The sequence below is a fragment of the Delphinapterus leucas genome, chromosome 15 (assembly GCF_059928025.1).
Source record: "Delphinapterus leucas isolate spDelLeu-1000000601 "Yukka" chromosome 15, BTC_Dleu_Yukka2, whole genome shotgun sequence".
In the NCBI taxonomy this organism is placed as follows: Eukaryota; Metazoa; Chordata; class Mammalia; order Artiodactyla; family Monodontidae; genus Delphinapterus; species Delphinapterus leucas.
Genome location: NC_143143.1, coordinates 63,500,607 through 63,519,625, shown reverse-complemented (window position 1 = coordinate 63,519,625; position 19,019 = coordinate 63,500,607). Strand labels below are relative to the sequence as shown.

The window sequence follows — 19,019 nt, the reverse complement described above, 5'->3', positions numbered from 1 at the left end:
GAATGAGCTTTCAGGGACAGAGACCCTACCTCCAGCAGGCTCTCCAGTCAGGCTGCCCCCTGCTCCAAACTTTCCACTCACCTCCATCTCTTCCACCACTAAAATCTATCAGTCCTATGTCACATTCTCTTAGGGCCAGCACCTTGGCACTGAACCGAATCCAATCATAGTTTAGAGACTCCTGCGGTAAGTCATGTGGCAATTCCAGGGGTGGAGCCAAGCAGGGAAGAGGGAAAGCTGGGAAACGCCAAGTGTTCCCATTCACAGTGAGTGCACCAGCCACCCCAGAAAAGTTAGCTTCTCCATGGTGAGAGGAGAAATCATGAGCAGCTTCAACTAGACCCCTAGCCTTAAGGGGAAGAAACTAAGGGCACACAAAGCAACGCTGGACCCTGACATCTTGTTAGCTTCATTGGTATAGGTAGGAGGCAGCAAAGTGTGGTGGTTGTTATGGGATGAATTGTGCTCCCCACCATTCATATGTTGATATCTTAATCCCTACTACTCAGACTGTGTTTGGAGATAGGGCCTTTAAAGAGGTAATTAAGGTTAAGTGAGGGCACATAGGTGGGCCTTAATCCAATATGACAGGTGTTCTTAAAAGAAGAGGGGATTTGGATATACACAGAGACTGAGGGGTGACCATGTGAGGAAACAGTGAGAAGGCAGCCATCTGCAAACCAAGGAGAGACGCCTCAAAAGAAACCAAACCTACAGACACCTTGATCTTGGACTTCTAGCCTCCAGAATTGTGAGAAAATAAATGTCTGTCGTTTAAGCCACCCAGTTCATGGTATTTTGTTATGGAGGCCCTAGCAAATGAATACAGTGGATAAGATCAAAGATTCTGGAGCAAGGGGCTGAATTCCAATCCGGGATCCATCACTCATTAGCAAAATCATCTTAAGCAAGTTACTTTGTTTCTCTGCCTTGGTTCCCATCAGTTAAGTGGGCATAATTATAGTACCTACCGCATACGGTTGCTATGAGAATGAAATGGTTAATAAAGCACTCAGGAAACAACTCCTGACATACAATTAATAATCTGTAGGTGCTCATTAAATAAATAAATTCAATTTCACTGGGCAAAGGTGAAGAAATAGGCCAAACCCTGAGGAACTCAGAGTTATGTACCATTAAAAAGGGTCACCAGGGGACTTCCCTGGCGGTCCAGTGGTTAAGACTCCACGCTTCCAATGCCAGGGGTGCGGGTTCAATCCCTGGTCAGGGAACTAAGATCCCACATGCCGTGAGGTGCAGCCGAAAAAGTATTTTTAAAAAGTGGGGAGGGTGCACCAGGCAATGGTAAGTGTTCCTATATGGTGACTCTTTACCCCGGGCTCCCTGAGGGCAGAAATTTCTTAATATCTGTGAGAAAGGGCTTAGCAAAAGAGCGCACTCAGGAAGTACTTGCTGAACCAAATAGTTTCCAAACACCCTTTCCTAATGCTGGGCCATGTATCAGGGATTGGTAACTAATTCTTCATGGGAGTATCAGGTGATGTTCCTAAGAAGTTCTGTTTGGTTCCTTTTCAAATTTTCCATGTTTTAAAAAAAATAATTTTCTGTATTCTGTAGCTATTTTCTAACTTTAAATCTTTTTTTTTTTTTTTGGTACGCGGGCCTCTCACTGCTGTGGCCTCTCCCGTTGCGGAGCACAGGCTCCGGACGCGCAGGCTCAGCGGCCATGGCTCACGGGCCCAGCCGCTCCGCGGCATGTGGGATCTTCCCGGACCGGGACACGAACCCGTGTTCCCTGCATCGGCAGGCGGACTCTCAACCACTGCGCCACCAGGGAAGCCCTAACTTTAAATCTTGTATGCACAATTTTTTAAAACCTGTGGCTGTGAATTACAGTACCTGAAGTCTGTGTTTATCTGTTTCTTCCATCTGTTGTATCTATTTTTTCTTCATGAAGGAACCCTTCTTGGGTTCCTCATTATCTCTGACTGTGTGCTGGTTTCACCTTGAAAAATTATTTGTGGTGGTTCCCTGAAGGCAAAGATATTGATAAATGTGCCCTCTTCAGAGAGACTTTGCATTTCCTTTTGTCAAAGGTTTAGGGGCACTTCCAATGATAACTAGGGGCAATCCAGTTGTTACTTCAAACTAGGTTCCCAGTTTCTGGCTTGAGAATTCTTGGACTACTGGGCTCTACTCCCTAGAGCACAAAAGGACTCATCAGTGGTCACAACCCCCTAAGAAAGGGCTTTAAAATATTCCCCTTTCCTTTTCCTTCAACTGTTATGCTCAGTATCAAGGCAACCTTTTCTGAACTCCCCTGGGGCTCGTGGTGTGGAGTGTGCAGCTTCATATCACATTAAACTCAAGGGTGAGACCCTTGGGCTCTCAGCCTAATGTGAGGAGATTCTTCTATTAGACTCCCCACCTTGGACAGGCCCTGGACTTTCACTTCTCTCCCTCTTGCCCTATGTGGTTGATGAACTGAAACCCACAGGTTCAATATTAGCAAAAGCCCTCATGTCATAAGTAGCTTTGGTGCTCCAATCTTCTTGTTAAATATCTGGTTACCAGCTTTCACCTAATAATTGGCCTGAGCATTCCCCAGGCTTTTAAGCATTTCAGTGTTTTTCAGAGGATATTCTTATATTTTACCTAATGTTGCTATTTTCAAAGGGAAGATTAACTGAATAAATTAGTCCACCATTACCCCCCCCAAAAAGAAAATCCAGTTGTAATGATAAAATAGGCCCAGCATAATTCCTCCTCACTGACCTCTGACCACATCCTCTGACACTGACCCAGGCAATAATGTCACACATAAATACCAGATGGCCCGTGTACCAGGGGACACCCTCACAAATCACAGCCACCACTCAGTGTGTAACTGTTATCCAGTAACAACTCCACACAGTGACATCATACATAAATGTCACCCCTCAGTGTTCTGGGAGATAACCCAGAACTATATTGCTCAACAAGCCTATGTTGGGCACCTGCCATGTGCTAAGTACTGGAGTTACAGCAGAAAATAAGACAAGGTTTCTGCCCTCATGGAATTTACCATCTGGTAGGGGCAGTGGACAATGAACATGTAGCAAATAAATAATTTCAAAGAGTGTAAAGTTCTATGAAGAAAATAAAAGAGGGTAATGAGTCAGAGTGGACAGTACTACTTTAGATGGGGTATCTGGGAAGACCTCTCTGAGGAGCTGGCATTTCAGCTGAAACCTGAAGGTTGAGAAGGAGCCAGCTATCGGAAGAACTTGGGGTGACGCGTACTAGGCAGGGAACTAGAAGTGCAAAGGCGCTGAGGCAGGAGCGTCACGCTCGAGGAACAGCAAGGAGGCTAGTTTTGCTGGAGAGGAGTGACCTAGGAGGCAAGTGATGGGAGGAGGGGAGAGTGGGGGAGTGAGGTTAGAGAGGGAAGCAGGAGCCAGATCATACAGAGTCTTCTCTTGGCGGGCCGTGGGAAGGAGTTTGATTTTTAAGAATAAATGTAAACCCAAAGGGTGCCAAGTCATTTATGGTCTGAGAAGATCGCTATGATCACTGTTAACCAATCAGAACTGTCATGTGTAAAGATAAGGCCTGGCTCCCCGCAGTGCCACCATCCCAGCTCTAGGGAGGGCGGCTCCTCTTTCAGGAAACTTCCTTCCAAGCTCACAGGTGACACACCTCTCTCCAAGCCCGAAAGAAACATACTTTCTGATTGGACAAATCCAGGAGCATGTTTCTAACCTTCTTTAGGTCGAATCGGGCGGAGCCCGCTGATTACAAGCTCTCCCTCTCTTCCAATCAGACCGCTATTCGGGAGTGTGCTTGCGTCCCATTCCCCTTGTGAGATGAGTGAGTCCTGTGATTGGCTCTCCTTGTATGAGTGACAGCAGACGCATCTTATGGGCGCAAAGACTCGGCTGCGCTGCCCGGCACTGTCCGGCGCTTGAGGGTTGTGCAGGAGGAACCCGGAGCTGTCAGGGCGGGCGTCCTGCTCGGTGCCCGCCACCCCGCGCGCCGCCCGCGCTATGGCCGCCCCGCCGCAGCTGCGGGCTCTGCTCCTTGCGATCAACGCACTGTTGCGCAAGCGCCGCTACCACGCAGCGTTGTCTATGCTTAAGGGCTTCCGGAACGGGGCTGTGTAAGTCGGACGGTGGGGCGGGGCAGGGGCTGAGGGATCGATCTGATGGGGTCGGAGAAGCGGGTTCCAGGGCCGGCGCCGCCGCGCTGTGCGCCCCTGAGCAGTCTTAGTGTGTCCCTAGGTCTCTCGGTGTCCAGTATCGGCGCAGTGGGCGCTGGATTTTGGGTTCCGAGCGCCTTCTGAGCCGGGGCTCCCACTACGCTGTTTCTGGGTCTTCCGTGCTTTGCAACCTGGACCTCTTGCCTTGACTGCCTCCCATGCAGCCCGTCTCCCTTCATTTGGGCCCAGTTTCCCCTCTCCCGCCGCTGTTGTTCCCTTGGGTCTAATGGGAAGCTGGACTCTGGCCTCTAGCCAGCCGGCGGCCCTGCCTCTCTGTGCTCCCTCCATTAAGCTGCGCGTGGGCTTTCATCCCGCTTCTCAGTTCTCTTTTGTAAGTCCTTTCTGGCACAGGGGACTCCTGATAAGCCTCAGTCGTGATGTAAATGAAGCTGCAAATATTTGCTGAGCAAATTGAAGACCTGCAGAAGAGGTCTTGGGGTCATTTCCCCTGGCTGGTGCCAGGATGGGAGCTCAGCTAGCTTCCTTTAAACTTCATGCATAACAGCTTTCATTTATTGAGAGCCTACTGTGCCAGAACTGGGGACGCATCAGAGAACAAACGGAAGATCTGCGTGCTCTTGAAGCTGGCATTTTAGTGGCAGCATGGCATGGTTGTGTGGATGTGACCACCTTGGTTTGAATCCTGGTGCCCCTTACCTGCGTGATCTTGAGCAAGCCTTTTAGCCTCTCTAAGCCTCAAGTTCTATAAAATGGGGCTGATGATAGTACTTACACTGTCGGAGGCTTGAGTCAGTGTGTGTGAAATGCGTAGCGCAGTGCCTGGTATGTATATAACTGTTGGCTGCTGTAATTATTGTTCTATTCACATGGATGTCTGACTGGCTCACTCCTTCACCTTGTTCAGGCCTCTGATTGTCACCTCCTCAATGAAGCCATCCCTGAACTTCCCACCTCCTTCCCTACTGAATTTTTCTCCATAATACTTACCACCATCTGACACTAAGTAGTTCACTTATGTATCCTGTTTTTCTACTGTCTTTCTCACTGGAAAGTGAGCTTCATGGTGATGTCAAAAATCTTGGCTCTCTGTGCACCAATGCCAAACAGAAACAGAGACAGAGATTTGGAGGAAAAGAAGAAGCTTTATTGTTTGCCAGGCAAATGGGAAACACAGCCGGCTAGCACCTCAAGAACTGTGCTCCCCGTCTCTGGGGAATAGGGCAAGGTTATATAGCCGGGACTGGTGGTCTGGTAGGTGATAAGGCTCAAAGTAATTAAGGTCTTGCAGTTATCTTCTTCTTGCATTATTTCCAAACAGTCACAGCTGGCCTCAGGCAGCCTGGTAATTGGGTCTGTTTGGTAATTGGGTCTGTTGGCCTCTGGGTTGTTGGCCTGCAACCTTCTTTCTGAAATGCCCACATTACAAGGGTTGATTTGCTACAAGGGAGTGCAGGGAGTATAAATACCAGGTGGATAATGTAATTCACACGGGATCAGAGAGTGTTAGGGGCAGGGTGTAATTCACACAGAGTAAGGGAGTGATAGGTACAGGATGTGATTCACATAGTGTCAGAGAATGTTAGAGGTTAGCTTTGTGAAGGACAAATCTAGTTACAGACATTACAGATTAGTAGCAGTTAAAATAAAACTAGGATTGATTAACTCTTTCAGGCCTGTTTATGCTGTTTCCCCAGGCTGTTCATTGTTACTTTATTTTCCTTGTCTATCAGAAAAGAAAAGTCTAATTTCTATTTTTGCTGCAACAATGGGGACAGAAAGTTTAATCTATTTTGTTCCTTGCTATATTCCTAGTACCTGGTACATAGTAGGCTCTCAAATATTTACTGAATGAATGAATGTGCAAGGTGGGAATTGCCATTGTCCCCATTTTCTGGATGAGAAGACTGTGGCTCAGAGAGGAAGATTCATTGCTTACGGTCAAGTCACTTAGTCAGGGTCGGAGCCAGGATTCAGACCCAAGGATACCTGATCTCAGTGCCAGGCTCTTGGCTTCCATGGGCGCCCAGAGTCAGGAAGAAGGTGGTTCCCCCTGGGTCTGGCCAGGGGGTGCTTTGGTGAGACCAGGGTGGGGTGGGCCCTGAGATGACAGCAGTGGGCCCAGGCCCATCTGTAAGGACCTGGAGTCAAAGTGGGGAGACTGATGATCAAATTACCACGGCAATACCAGATGATCAGGAATGCTTTACAGAGGAGGTGATGGTGCCATTTTGAAGGCTGAGCTGGAATCTGCTGGGGGTGGTAAGGGCATCTCAGGCAGAGGGAATGGTTTGAACAAAGGCCTGGAGGTGGAAAAGAATGTGCTGTTTGTCTTGGATGACTGAGAACTGAGACGTATGAACTGTGTGAAATGTAACTCATTTTGATGCTCCACTCCTAAATATATCAATGTGCATCTCTGCAAATAAGAGCATTTTCCTCTACGGCTAGATTATCATGATTACATTTAATAAATTAATCATAATGCTATAACGTTGACTGCTGTCCAGTTGATAGACAAATTGTTCCAGTTGTCCCCCAGGTGTCCTCTATAGCAAGTTTGTCTAGACCAGGATCTTCCAGGATATTGCACTGTACCTGCATATCCTTTAAATCCTTTTTAATCTGGGGCATCCCATTTTTCAAGATGCAGAGTGATCCTGTGAGTGGTACTAAGTGGCTCCCACCTGAGTTTGAGGAGTTTGGGTAGGGGGCCAAGCAGATGTAGGGAGTTGGGGGCATTGTTCTGCTTGTGTCTGTGGTATAAGGAAGGACCCTTCTAGCCCTGGCCAGCTGGAGGAGGCCGAGGGTCTCTTTATTCAAGGGAAAGAGACATGACTTTGGAGGAGGTGGGGCAGAGAGCTTGCTGGGGCCAGGATGAGGGCCCTGCCCACAGCTAGGCATTGTGAAAATAAGCCATTCAGTGTGGCCACCACTACAGTAACACTGCTGTCACTTGATCACATTTTTTATTTGACTTATTTTTTGAAAATTAGGTAGCATATTCACAAAAGGCATAAAAAGTTAGAACTTCTTAGAAGTTTACACACCTTGCTCTAACCAAGCATAGAGCACATATAGCGCCACCTCGTTCTTGTACAGCTGTGTGGTATTCATTCCACTGACGGCTGGGTCCATTATTTGTTTACCCAGTAGCCCCCTGTGGATGGACACATGTTTGCTCCCAGTCTTCTGCTGTTTCAAGCAAGCCTCACAGATACTCATATGAAAACAATATGGGACTCATGACAGTTGTCTCAAGGAGGCTGCCAAAGATTTTTAGACCTTGTTAGCCTGGTAAGATTGGGGCCAGACAGCAGGAGAACTTGCTGGGGTGAGGGGAAGTCCAATAAAGAAGAAAAAGAAAGGCAGAGACACTAATATTGGTTGAATTAGGAACTTTTACATGTGCTATGTCCTTAACTGCCAGAAGCAACTCTGAAATGGAGAATACTTTTAACTGATGGGAGAAGGGAGGCTCAGAGATGTTAAATGATTTATCCAAGTGTATACAGCACAACAGGGCAGGGCTTTGGCACCAAATATTATTTCCTTTGCACTACCCACTTTGGTTTTTTTTTTTTTTTTTGGCCACACCGCATGGCATGCGGGATCTTAGTTCCCCCACCAGGGATCGAACCCGCACTGCCTGCATTGGAAGTGCGGAGTCTTAACCACTGGACTGCCAGGGAAGTCCCTGTACTATCCACTTTGAACCCAGATCTAACTTGAAAGCCAGCGTTATTTTTTCCCTCTTGAAATGATGTCAGGATTAGGGATGGGGAGGGGGCACAGGGAGTCAGAAAGAAACTGTGATTCAGTGGTGCTGTAGTAACTGTTTTCTTTTGTTTCTACAGCTATGGAGCCAAAGTCCGGGCCCCTCACGCACTGGTCATGACCTTTCTCTTCCGGAGTGGCAGGTACCCATCACTTCTGCACAACCTTCAAACTGGGAGAGAATGTGGTCACCCCTCAGTGCCAGGACTGTTGCAGTAGCTTCCTAGCTGGGTCTAACCTGTCTGCACCACCACCTCCTAAAGCACAAGTCTGATTCTATTATCCCATCTCGAAAATTCCCCTGGCTCCTCGCTGTCCTCCAGAGAAGCCCAGCTTCCAGGTGTGGGCTTCAAGGACCTCTGCAGCCTGACCTCAGGGACATCCCCCCTACTCCCCCACGTCCACCCTGGGGTGCCCTTGGCACCAAGACTCACTGCCATTCATTCATATGCCGCATGTGGTTCTACCTCCTTACGTTTCTCATGCAGTACCCCCCGCCAGGAATGCCCTTTCCTCTTCCACCCCACCTTTATTTCCTTCCTAGTAACCCATACCAGTTCTCTGAGGATGACTTTTTCAGGAAAACTGTTCATGACCTACTTCCTGCCCTTGTTCAGACTTCCTGGCCTTCCTCTGATCTCCTATAACTTCCCTCAAGAAACTTCCCAGAAATCACTTTGTGGTCTAGTTTTTAATGTATGTAGCCTCATCTGGAGCTTATAAGAATCACACATGGGGGACTTCCCTAGTGGCTCAGTGGTTAAGAATCCGCCTTCCAATGTAGAGGATGCAGGTTCAGTCTCTGGTCAGAGAACTAGATCCCACGTGCATGCCGCAACTAAGAGTTTGCATGCCACAACTAAGGAGGCTGCAGGCTGCAACTAAGGAGCACACTGCCGCAACTAAGGAGCCAGTGAGCCGCAACTAAGGAGCCTGTGGGCCACAACTAAGGAGCCCATGAACCACAACTGAGGAGCACACATGCTGCAACTAAGGAGCCCGCCTGCCACAGCTAAGACCTGGCACAACCAGAAAAAAAAAAAAAAAAAAAGAATCACATGTGGACACCCTACTACTCAAATCCAGCTTGCAAGATTTTTTCTACTTTTTTTTTTTTTTTTTTTTTGCCATGCTGCACAGCATGCAGGATTTTAGTTCCCCCACCAGGGATCAAACCTGCATCCCCTGCAGTGGAAGCATGGAGTCTTAACCACTGGACCACCAGGGAAGTCCCTGTAAGGGACTTTCTTTATGTATTTTTCCTATTTATTTATTTATTTATATTTATCTATAATTTTTGGCTGTGTTGGGTCTTCGTTGCTGCACACGGGCTTTCTCTAGTTGCGGCGAGTGGGAGCTACTCTTCGTTGCAACGTGCGCGCTTCTCATCCAGTGGCTTTTCTTGTTGCAGGGTACAGGCTGTAGAGCGGGCAGGCTTCAGTAGATGCAGCACGTGGGCTCAGTAGCTGTGGCTCGTGGGCTCTAGAGCACAGGCTTAGTAGTTGTGGCGCACAGGCTTAGTTGCTCCACGGCATGTGGGATCTTCCCCGACCAGGGCTCGAACCTGTGTCCCCTGCATTGACAGGCTGATTCTTAACCACTGCGTCACCAGGGAAGCCCTGTATTTTTCCTTTTTTTTTTTTTTTTTTTTTTTTTGCGGTACACGGTCCTCTCACCGTTGTGGCCTCTCCCACCACAGAGCACAGGCTCCGGACGCACAGGCTCAGCGGCCATGGCTCACGGGCCCAGCCGCTCTGCAGCATGTGGGATCTTCCCGGACTGGGGCACGAACCCGTGTCCTCTGCATTGGCAGGCGGACTCTCAACCACTGCACCACCAGGGAAGCCCTGTATTTTTCCTTTTTTAAATTTATTTTTGTTTTAGTTTTTGCCCTCTGAATCATTTTTTTGAATCATTTTTTTAATTGAACTCATTCATTCAGTAAATATTTATTGACCATGTGCCAGACACTCAAAGATTATTATTATTCTTTTAATAAATGTATTTATTTTTATTTATTTATTTTTGGCCCCACTGCGTGTGGGCTTTCTCTAGCTACGGCAAGCAGGGGCTACTCTTCGTTGCGGTGCACAGACTTCTCATTGCGGTGGCTTCTCTTGTGGTGGAGCGCGGGCTCTAGGGCGCCCAGGCTTCAGTAGTTTTGGCATGCTGGCTCAGTAGTTGTGGCTCGCGGTCTCTAGAGCGCAGATTTGGTAGTTGTGGCATATGGGCTTAGTTGCTCCGCAGCATGTGGGATCTTCCTGGACCAGGGCTGGAACCCATGTCCCCTGCATTGGCAGGCAGATTCTCAACCACTGTGCCACCAGAGAAGCCCCCAGACACTGTTTTTAGGTGCTGGGGATACAGCAGTGAAAAAAAAACAGAGAATGATCACTTCCCTTGTAAAGCTTGCATTCTAGCAAGGAGTAGCAGAAAATAAACATAATAAGGAAAGTATATGGTATGTTAGAAGATTGTATGGGCTGTGGGAAAGAAATATTAGAGCAGGGAAAGAGGGAAAGGGGATCCAGAGAGCTGGAGGAGGGGCAGGCTGCAGAACTAAATAGGGAAGGCCTCAGTGAGTAAATGACATTCGAGTAAAGACTTGAAGGAGATGGAAGAGTTGGCCAAGTAGGTATCAAGGGAAAGAGTGTTTCAGGCCAAGGGAACAGCCAGTGCAAGGGTCCTGATGTGGGATCATGCCTGGTGAGTTTGAGGAGGCTGCAGCAGAGGGATTGCAGGGGAGAAAACAAAGAAAGGAAGGTCACAGGGGTAACTTAGGCCCATCCTGTCCAGCTTTAGGTCATAGAGAGGAGTTTGGCTTTTCCTTTAAGTGAGACAGGAAATTGTTGCAAGAATTTGTATAGGGAAATGCCACTCTTTGACTTATCTTTTAATAGTGAGAGAGTGAAGAGTTTGCTGCTAGGGGTCAAGGGCAGAAGTAGGTGTAAAGTAGGAGGCTGTGGCAATAATCCAGTTGAGTAACTGTGGTGGCCCAGACCTTGATGGTGGCAGTGGAGGTGAGGGGTGTTCAGATTCTAGAAACATTTTGAAGGGAGGATTAGTGCCAACACTTGACAAGTGGGAAATCCAGCTTGCCTTAGGACTGTCAGTGCTGGGCCCATGTTCCTATGGGGTGAGAACCACCTGACTCCTGGCTCTCCCCACTCACCTGGCAGACTTCCACAGGTCCCAGAAGACACACTTCAAGGTCCTTCTCCAGCCTTGAGGGTCCTTGCGTTTGCCGGCCCTGAACTGATCTCCCAGAATACACTCTGCTCCTCTCCCTGGTTCTCCTCACTGCCCCCTAGTGATTTTTTAAAGATAAATCAAATCATCTGTCCTACTTAAATGTTGGCTTCTCTCAGGATAAAGACAAAACTTAGCATGGCCCCGCCCCTCCCCCCACAGCCTTTGCACCACACATTTTCTGCTCAGGCCTTAATGGTTTCTCTCTGTTCCTTTACTCCCCATTCTCTGTCCCTCCTCAGGACCTTTGCATGTGCTGATCCACTGCCTGGGATGCAACTCCTCTCCCTTCCTGACCTCACTGACTCCTCATTCTTCACACCCCAGGATCATGTCTTGTCAAGGTCAAAGTTTGACCTTTGTGTTGTAATTATTCATTTCATAATTCCCTCTCCCATTAGATCATAAACCTCATGAGGGCAGCAAGCAGATCTCTTTTTTCTCAGACTTGTATCCCCAGATCCAGCACATGGTACATACTCACTCGCTCATTCATTTCTTCACATCTTCACTCCAAAAAAAATATATTTACTGAGCACCTACTATGTGCCAGGCCTTGTACTGGGGGCTGAGGATGAACAAGCCAGATGTAGACACCACTCTCTGGTAGCTTCCACTGGGATGGGGTGGGAGTGGGGGGAGATAATAAGCAAGTATATAAATGTCAGGTGGTGATAAGAGCTATGAAAGAAAAGAAAAGTTGGGTAAGGGAACAAAATACGATGGGCATTCTTTTATGTAGAGTGGTCAGGGAAGACCTTTCAGAGGAGGTGGCGTGGAGTCAAGGCTGGAATCCAGTGAGGGAGCAGCCCCAAGGACATGGAGCGTAGAGGCCCGGGGTTGAATGAGCATCGGCCCGTGAGCTCCTTGCCTGGGTCAGTTTTGCATGCCAGGTGGGTGAATACCCTGGGGGCGGCTGGGCTTGCACTCACGGTGGCTCCCTGTGTTTGTGCAGCCTCCGGGAGAAGCTGTGGGCTGTCCTGCAGGCCACGTACACTCACTCCTGGAACCTGGCCAGCTTTGTGTTCACTTACAAGGGACTCTGCGCCCTGCAGTCCCACCTCCAGGGCGAGACCTACCAGGTGCACTCATTCGTGGCTGCCTTTCTTGGGGGCATCCTGGTGTTTGGAAACAACAATAACATCAACAGCCAGGTAAAAGCCCTCTCCTGGATGTGGGTTGGGGAGAGGGGTGGAGGTGAAGCGTGGGACAGGATTCAGGTATAGAGTTGGGGATGGGAGTCAAAGAAGACAAGCTCTTGGTTCCCTTCCATGTACGAGGGTCTGTGGTTCACCAGTCCCTGTGTGACCTTGGGAAGGTCACTTCCCCCTCAGTTTCCCACTCTGTTAACCAGGTGCCTTGTTGGAATTCCATGATTCCCAAAATCAGTGTGTGTGCAGCTCTCTGGGGCAAAGATTTAAAAAAACAAAACAAAACAAAAACACAAAACACCACTCTGCAGTGACATGAGAAAAAAACATGACCCTGGAGTAAGATTTTCATAAAACAAAACTTACTACATTCAAAGAATTGCTTCTTATTCTGTAACTTGACCTTTTTTCTGGGTTAAAGTTCTGTTTTTTAATGAGGTGATGAAACTAAATGCTAATCGTTGCTGCTGCTCCTGTTTTAGCATCCTTCTTGGGCAATATGAAAGTTGGCAGTCTTTCCAATTTGCCTTCCTCAAATTTCTTAAATATTCTTTTTTTTTTTTTTTTTTTTTTTTTTTGCGGTACGCGGACCTCTCACTGTTGGGGCCTCTCCCGTTGTGGAGCACAGGCTCCGGACGCGCAGGCTCAGCGGCCGTGGCTCACAGGCCCAGCCACTCCGCGGCATGTGGGATCTTCCCAGACTGGGTCATGAACCCGTGTCCCCTGCATCGGCAGGCGGACTCTCAACTACTGCGCCACCAGGGAAGCCCTTAAATATTCTTAAATTATAAAAATAATATTTTATTTTCACATTTTAAATAATGCAAACTAAGCACCCCCTATGTGCCTGGCACACTTCTGGGTGCTTAGGACACATCATGATAAAATTAGAAAATAAACTGGAAAGAAAGTTCCTGTCCCCCACCAACTGTCCAGCCACTGTCCAGAGGTAGTCACTTTTTTAAAATTAATTTTTATTGGAGTATAGTTGATTTACAATGTTGTGTTAGTTTCTGCTGCACAGCAAAGTGAGTCAGTTATAGATATACATATAGACAGTCACTTTAACTGTGTATTGTATAGCCTTTCAGAACTTGTCTGTGCTTGTGTCAGTGTACATAGTAGGAGTTCTTCACCAATGAGATCATACTATGTTTTTTTTCATGTAACAGTGTACCTTGGAGGCCTCTCTTGTCAGTCCCTTATCCTTTATAACATCAGTAGAGCCCTCTGCTGATGGGATGGACCAGCCTTGATTTCACAGTCTCCTCTGGATGGACATTTAGGGGCTCTTTAGCCTTTGGCCATCACACACACACACTGCAGTCTACATCTTTGTTCAGACATCTTCCTGTACTTATGTTAGTCTGTCCATAAGTTCCTAGACATGGAATTGTGGAATCTAAAGATATGAGCATTTTGTATTTTGGGAAAGTTTCCCCAATTTTGTTTCTTTGATAGAAATTTCACTTGTCTGTGAACTTCCAAAATCTAGGAATCCTGGACACACCCATCTCCTTCCCTCTCCCCTCCTTTCCCTGACCCCTGGCAACAGCTTCTCTGACCTCCATTTCAAAAATGTTGTCATTTCAAAACTGTTATATGATAGACATTTCTCCAAAGAAGACATACAGATGGTCAACAGGCACATGAAAAGCTGCTCAAGCTCACTAATTATTAGAGAAATGCAAATCAAAACTATAGTGAGGTATCACTTCACACCAGTCAGAATGGCCATCATCAAAAAGGCTACAAATAACAGATGCTGGAGAGGGTGTGGAGAAAAGGGAACCTTCCTACACTGTTGGTGGGAAAGTAAATTGGTGCAGCCACTATGGAGGTCAGTATGGAGTTTCCTTAAAAAACTAAAAATAGAGTTACCATATGATCCAGCAATCCCACTCCCGGGTATATATCTGGAAAAGACGAAAACTCTAATTAGAAAAGATACATTCACCCCAGTGTTCATAGCAGCACTATTTGTAAGACATGGAAGCAACCTAAATGTCTGTCAACAGATGAATGGATAAAGAAGATGTGGTGTATATATATACAATGGAATATTACTCAGCTATAAAAAAGAATGAAATAATGCCATTTGCAGCAAAATGGATGGACCCAGAGGGTATCATACTAAGTGAAATAAGTCAGACAGAGAAAGGCAAATACCATATGATGTCGCTTATATGTGGAATCTAAAAAAATGATACAAATGAACTTATTTACAAAAGAGAAACAGACTCAGAGACATAGAAAACAAACTTATGGTTGCCAAAGGGGAAGGGGTGGGGGAGGCATAAATTAGGAGTTTGGGATTAACAGATACACATTACTGTGTATAAAATAGATAAACAACAAGGACCTACTGTATAGCACAGGGAACTATATTCAATATCTTGTAATGACCTTTAATGGAAAAGAATCTGAAAAAGAATATATATACATATATATGTATATGTGTGTGTATAGCCGAATCACTTTGCTGTACACCTGAAACAAACACAACATTGTAAATCAACCATACTTCAATTTACAAAGATGTTATATAAATGGAGTCATTGTAGTATGTAACCTTTGAGGATTGGCTTTTTTCACTCAGCATCATTTCCTGGCAATTCATCCAAGTTATTGTACGTATTAGCTGTTCATTCCTTTTCATTGCTGAGTGGTTATGTTATCCATGTTATGGGTATACCTGTTGAAGGACATCTGGGTTGTTTCCAGTCTTTGGCTATTAAGCATGCAGCTACTCAGAACATTCTTGTACGTGTTTTTGGTGAACGTAAGTTTTCACTTCTGGGGTAAATACCCAGGAGTGCAATTGCTGGGTCATATGGTCCATAAATACTTAGTTTCATAAGAAACTGCTGAAGCATTTCCAGAGTGATTGTACTGTTTTACATTCCTATCAGGAATATATGCGTGATCCAGTTTCTTCACATCCTAGCTGGCATGTGGTTTATTACATTTTAAATTTTAGACATTTTAATAGGTGTATAGTGCTATCTCACTGTGGTTTTAATTTGCATGTCCCTGATGCCTAGTGAAATTGAATCTTTTTACATGTGCCTGTTTTCCTTCTGTGTAACCTCTTCAGTGAAATAACTGTGTCTTTTGCCCATTTTCTAACTGGATTGTTTCTTTTTTCACTGTTGAGTTTTGAGAGTTTCTAAAAATATATTCCAGGTGCTAGTTTTTGTCAGATATGTGTTTGTAAATATTTTCTCCCAGTCTAGCTTTTCTTTTCTACCTCTTCACATGGGCTTTCACAGTGGAAAAATTCTGAGTTTTGATGAAATCCAGTTTATTAATTTTTTTCTTTTATGGATTGCTTTTGTTGTTGTTGAGCTACCTTTTAGTTTCGAGCCATGTAAATATATTCATTTTTCAGATTTTTTAATGAAAAAGAGTAATAAAGCCATAAACAGTCACATTTAAATGCCCGCTACGTAACCGTTTCAAGTCACCCCGGCGCGCAGGCGGCGCCCCAGGGTGGCAGAAGGTTCCCGGTGGCTGGGCCCACCTGTAACCCCCACCTCCCTGTCATTCGCTCCCTCAGATCAACATGTACCTGATGTCACGCCTCCTGTTTGCCCTGTGCCGCCTGGGCGTGGGGAAGGGCTACATCCCTGAGCCCAGGTGGGACCCGTTCCCGTTGTTCACCGGGCTACTGTGGGGGCTGGTGCTGTGGCTCTTCGAGTACCACCGGCCCACGCTGCAGCCCTCTCTGCAGTCCTCCATGACCTACCTGTACGAGGACAGCAACGTGTGGCACGACCTCTCGGACTTCCTCATCTACAGCAAGAGGCGCCCCTCCGAGTAACTTGGCCCCAAGGTGCTCATGAAGGCTCCCGCACCCAAGTCACCATCAGCGGGCTCAGCTCGAGGTTGGCTCCATCAGCGAATCATCCCAGGGGATCTGGCCTTTTCAAGACCCGGGGTCTCAGACTCTAACTTTTATTAGCCCGGGGTTCCGTTTGCCTAAGCGAAAGCACTGATTTTCAGACCCCATTAGGTACTCTTGAATGGTGGAACGAGCCGCCAGAGCAGGCTGAGGAGCCTTGGGCGCGGTGACAGCTGTGCTGCTGACTCTGTGAGACCAGGGAAGGTCACACCCCACCCTGGGCCTCAGGGGTCATCGCACTCAGAGGAGGGCACTGAAGTCTCTTTCTGGTGGGTATGTTTTCCGACCGTTCTTCTGGAACAGAGGGCTCCTGGCTGGTGGGCAGTGGGTTGCCAATGCGTTTTTAGAAAATATGCAGTTCCTCATCTTAGGTGTTCTACTGGAGAAGCTCTAGCGTTTCCACTGTCCAATAGAAACACGATGTGAGTCATATACGTGATTGAAATTTTTTTAGTAGCCACATTCCAGTGGTTAGGACTCCGAGCTTTCACTGCCGAGGGCACGGGTTCAATCCCTGGTTGGGGAACTAAGATCCCACAAGTCGTGGGGTGTGGCCAAAAAAAAAGTGGGGAGGCAAGAAGCAGGTGAGATTAACCTTAATCATATCTTTTAACCCAGTATTTCTAAAATATTATCATTTTAACATGTAATAAATGTAAAAGTTATGAGATATTTTACATTCTTTTTTCTTGTAGTAAGTCATCAAAATCAGGTGTGTGTTTTACACTTACAGCATTTCTCAATTTCAACCAGCCGCATTTCAGGTGCTTATTAGTAGCCACATGTGGCTAGTGGCTCCTGTTTTGGATAGCGCAGATGTAGTATGCTCTACCCTCGCAGAAAATTCTAGTGGACAGTGCAGATATAGAGCCAGAAGACATGGGTTTGAGTCCCCACTCCACCACTGTGTAACCTTGGGGAAGGTTCTTAACTTCTCAGAGGCTCAGTTTCTAGTAAAGTGAGGATAATCGTAGTAATACCTGGTGTCCACATTGGACTTGTGTGGCTACAGCGGCTGCTTCTACTAATTACACCCATGTAGTGAGCTCCTACTTCCTCTTGGGTGCTTTGCACTAATTATTTTTAACCCATTCAAAGACCTTGCAGGTATGTATTTGGATCTCCATTTCACAGATGTGGAAACTGAGGATCAGAGAAGAGAAGTAACTTGCCCAAGGTAATACAACTAATAGTATGACAGCCAAACCAGGGTTTGAACCCAGATCTATGCGATTTCAAAGCTCATGTTTTTTTCAGTGCCTTACTTTAAATTTAGAAACCTAAACTATGCTATGCAAATGTTAGCTAGTTATAGGGGTGCAAACTCACATGCCTATAGGGGCCTGGCAAGTGGTATAAATGATAATGTTCTGGATGCTATGCAGTTGGGAATGACAGGGATGTGGGGAACTGGAGACTCGTGTGCCAGACTGAGTTTTGAAAACCACCAAGCTGGACAGATCAAACAGGTCCCCAGGGGACTTGGTCCATGGACCACCAATTTGAATAGGCATACTTCAATCTCTTTTTATATTTTGAAAATTACGGACTTCCCTGGTGGCACAGTGGTTAAGAATCCGCCTGCCAATGCAGGGGACACGGGTTCGAGCCCTGGTCCAGGAAGATCCCACATGCAGCAGAGCAGCTAAGCCCGTGTGCCACAACTACTGAGCCTGTGCTCTAGAGCCCGTGAGCCACAGCTACCGAGACCGGGCGCCACAACTACTGAAACCCGCATGCCTAGAGCTCGTGCTCCACAAGAGAAACCACCGCCATGAGAAGCCCGCGCACCGCAACTAGAGAAAGCCCTCGTGCAGCAATGAAGACCCAACGCAGCCAAAAATTAATTAGTTAATTAATTTAAAAAAAAGGAAATTACTAGTAGAAATATCCACATGAGTCACTGACCTTATTAAAATGCAGATTCTGATTCAGTGGGGTCGGGGTGGGGCCTGAGATTTCTGTATTTCTCACAGGCTCCTGGATGATTGCTGCTGCTGCTGTTCTGAGCTACGCCTTGAGTAACAAGGTGGTAGGGAATGATGTGGGGCCAACAAGTAGCCCATGTGACAAAGGAAGAAACTAAGTCACAGAGCTGTTAGGTCATCGAGGTGGGATTTGGTCTGATTCTAACTGCGTGCTCTCAAGCACAGTGTTGTACTGCAGGCCCGGAGGAGGGGATCTTGAAGTTTCCCTAGTTCACTCCGTGGAGGCCGAATGAGATCCCAGGGTTATGGGGAGGGGAGGGTGGCTGTCAGCAAGTGGGCTTTGTTGCAGATGCTGCGGTGCCCACCCATATCCCGTCTAACTTACCACTTCAGTGCACACCAGCCACCCAACTGCCACCCTGAGTCTTTCTGCCCGAGGGCCCCTCACTTGCTCTTGGCACCAGCTTTGCCAGCCTGCAGCAGACCTGCAGTGCTAGAGGATTAACACATCCTGGGAGCAGCCCTCAACAAGTAACTGATGACTACCCCCACTCCTGCACCCCTCACCCAGTTGTCACTGGGTGGGATAACTCTGAGGTGCCTGCTCCACACTGGCTCCCAGAATACCCCAGCAAGACTGAGCTCTGGCTGCCCACAGTGGTCACTTGTGTGATGACACCTCCTCCTTGTCTCCCTCCCTCATGCCCCTACCAGCGCTTGGAACCACTTCCCACAGAAACCACTTGCACTCAAATCCTTGTCTTGGGGTCTGCGATTAGGGGAACCCAAACTAAAACTGGCCTCTGGTGCAACGAGTTGAGAGGCAGCACAAGTGGTGGTTAAGGACATAAGCT

The 19,019-nt window shown here is 47.1% G+C and overlaps 1 protein-coding gene across 2 annotated transcripts; it reads left to right on the top strand.

Moving 5' to 3' along the window:
• Window positions 1-3,893: 3,893 nt before the first annotated feature.
• Window positions 3,894-16,909, top strand: PXMP4 (peroxisomal membrane protein 4). Of its 2 annotated transcripts, XM_022592661.2 has the most exons (4): window positions 3,895-4,099; window positions 8,014-8,076; window positions 12,138-12,336; window positions 15,893-16,909. In XM_022592661.2, the coding sequence occupies exons 1-4, from the start codon at window positions 3,987-3,989 to the stop codon at window positions 16,154-16,156; spliced, it is 639 nt and encodes a 212-aa protein (XP_022448369.1). In that variant the 5' UTR covers window positions 3,895-3,986; the 3' UTR covers window positions 16,157-16,909. The 2 variants fall into 2 exon arrangements, with proteins under 2 accessions (XP_089752841.1, XP_022448369.1); XM_089896715.1 differs by lacking the exon at window positions 8,014-8,076 and having other exon boundaries at window positions 3,894-4,099.
• The last annotated feature ends 2,110 nt before the right edge of the window (window positions 16,910-19,019 follow it).

Coding starts and splice junctions, on each gene's coding strand:
- PXMP4 (XM_022592661.2), top strand. CDS start 3,987: ATGGCCGCCCCGCCGCAGCTGCGGGCTCTGCTCCTTGCGATCAACGCA. Junction 4,100..8,013: donor GGCTTCCGGAACGGGGCTGT/GTAAGTCGGACG, acceptor TTGTTTCTACAG/CTATGGAGCCAAAGTCCGGG. Junction 8,077..12,137: donor TTTCTCTTCCGGAGTGGCAG/GTACCCATCACT, acceptor GTGTTTGTGCAG/CCTCCGGGAGAAGCTGTGGG.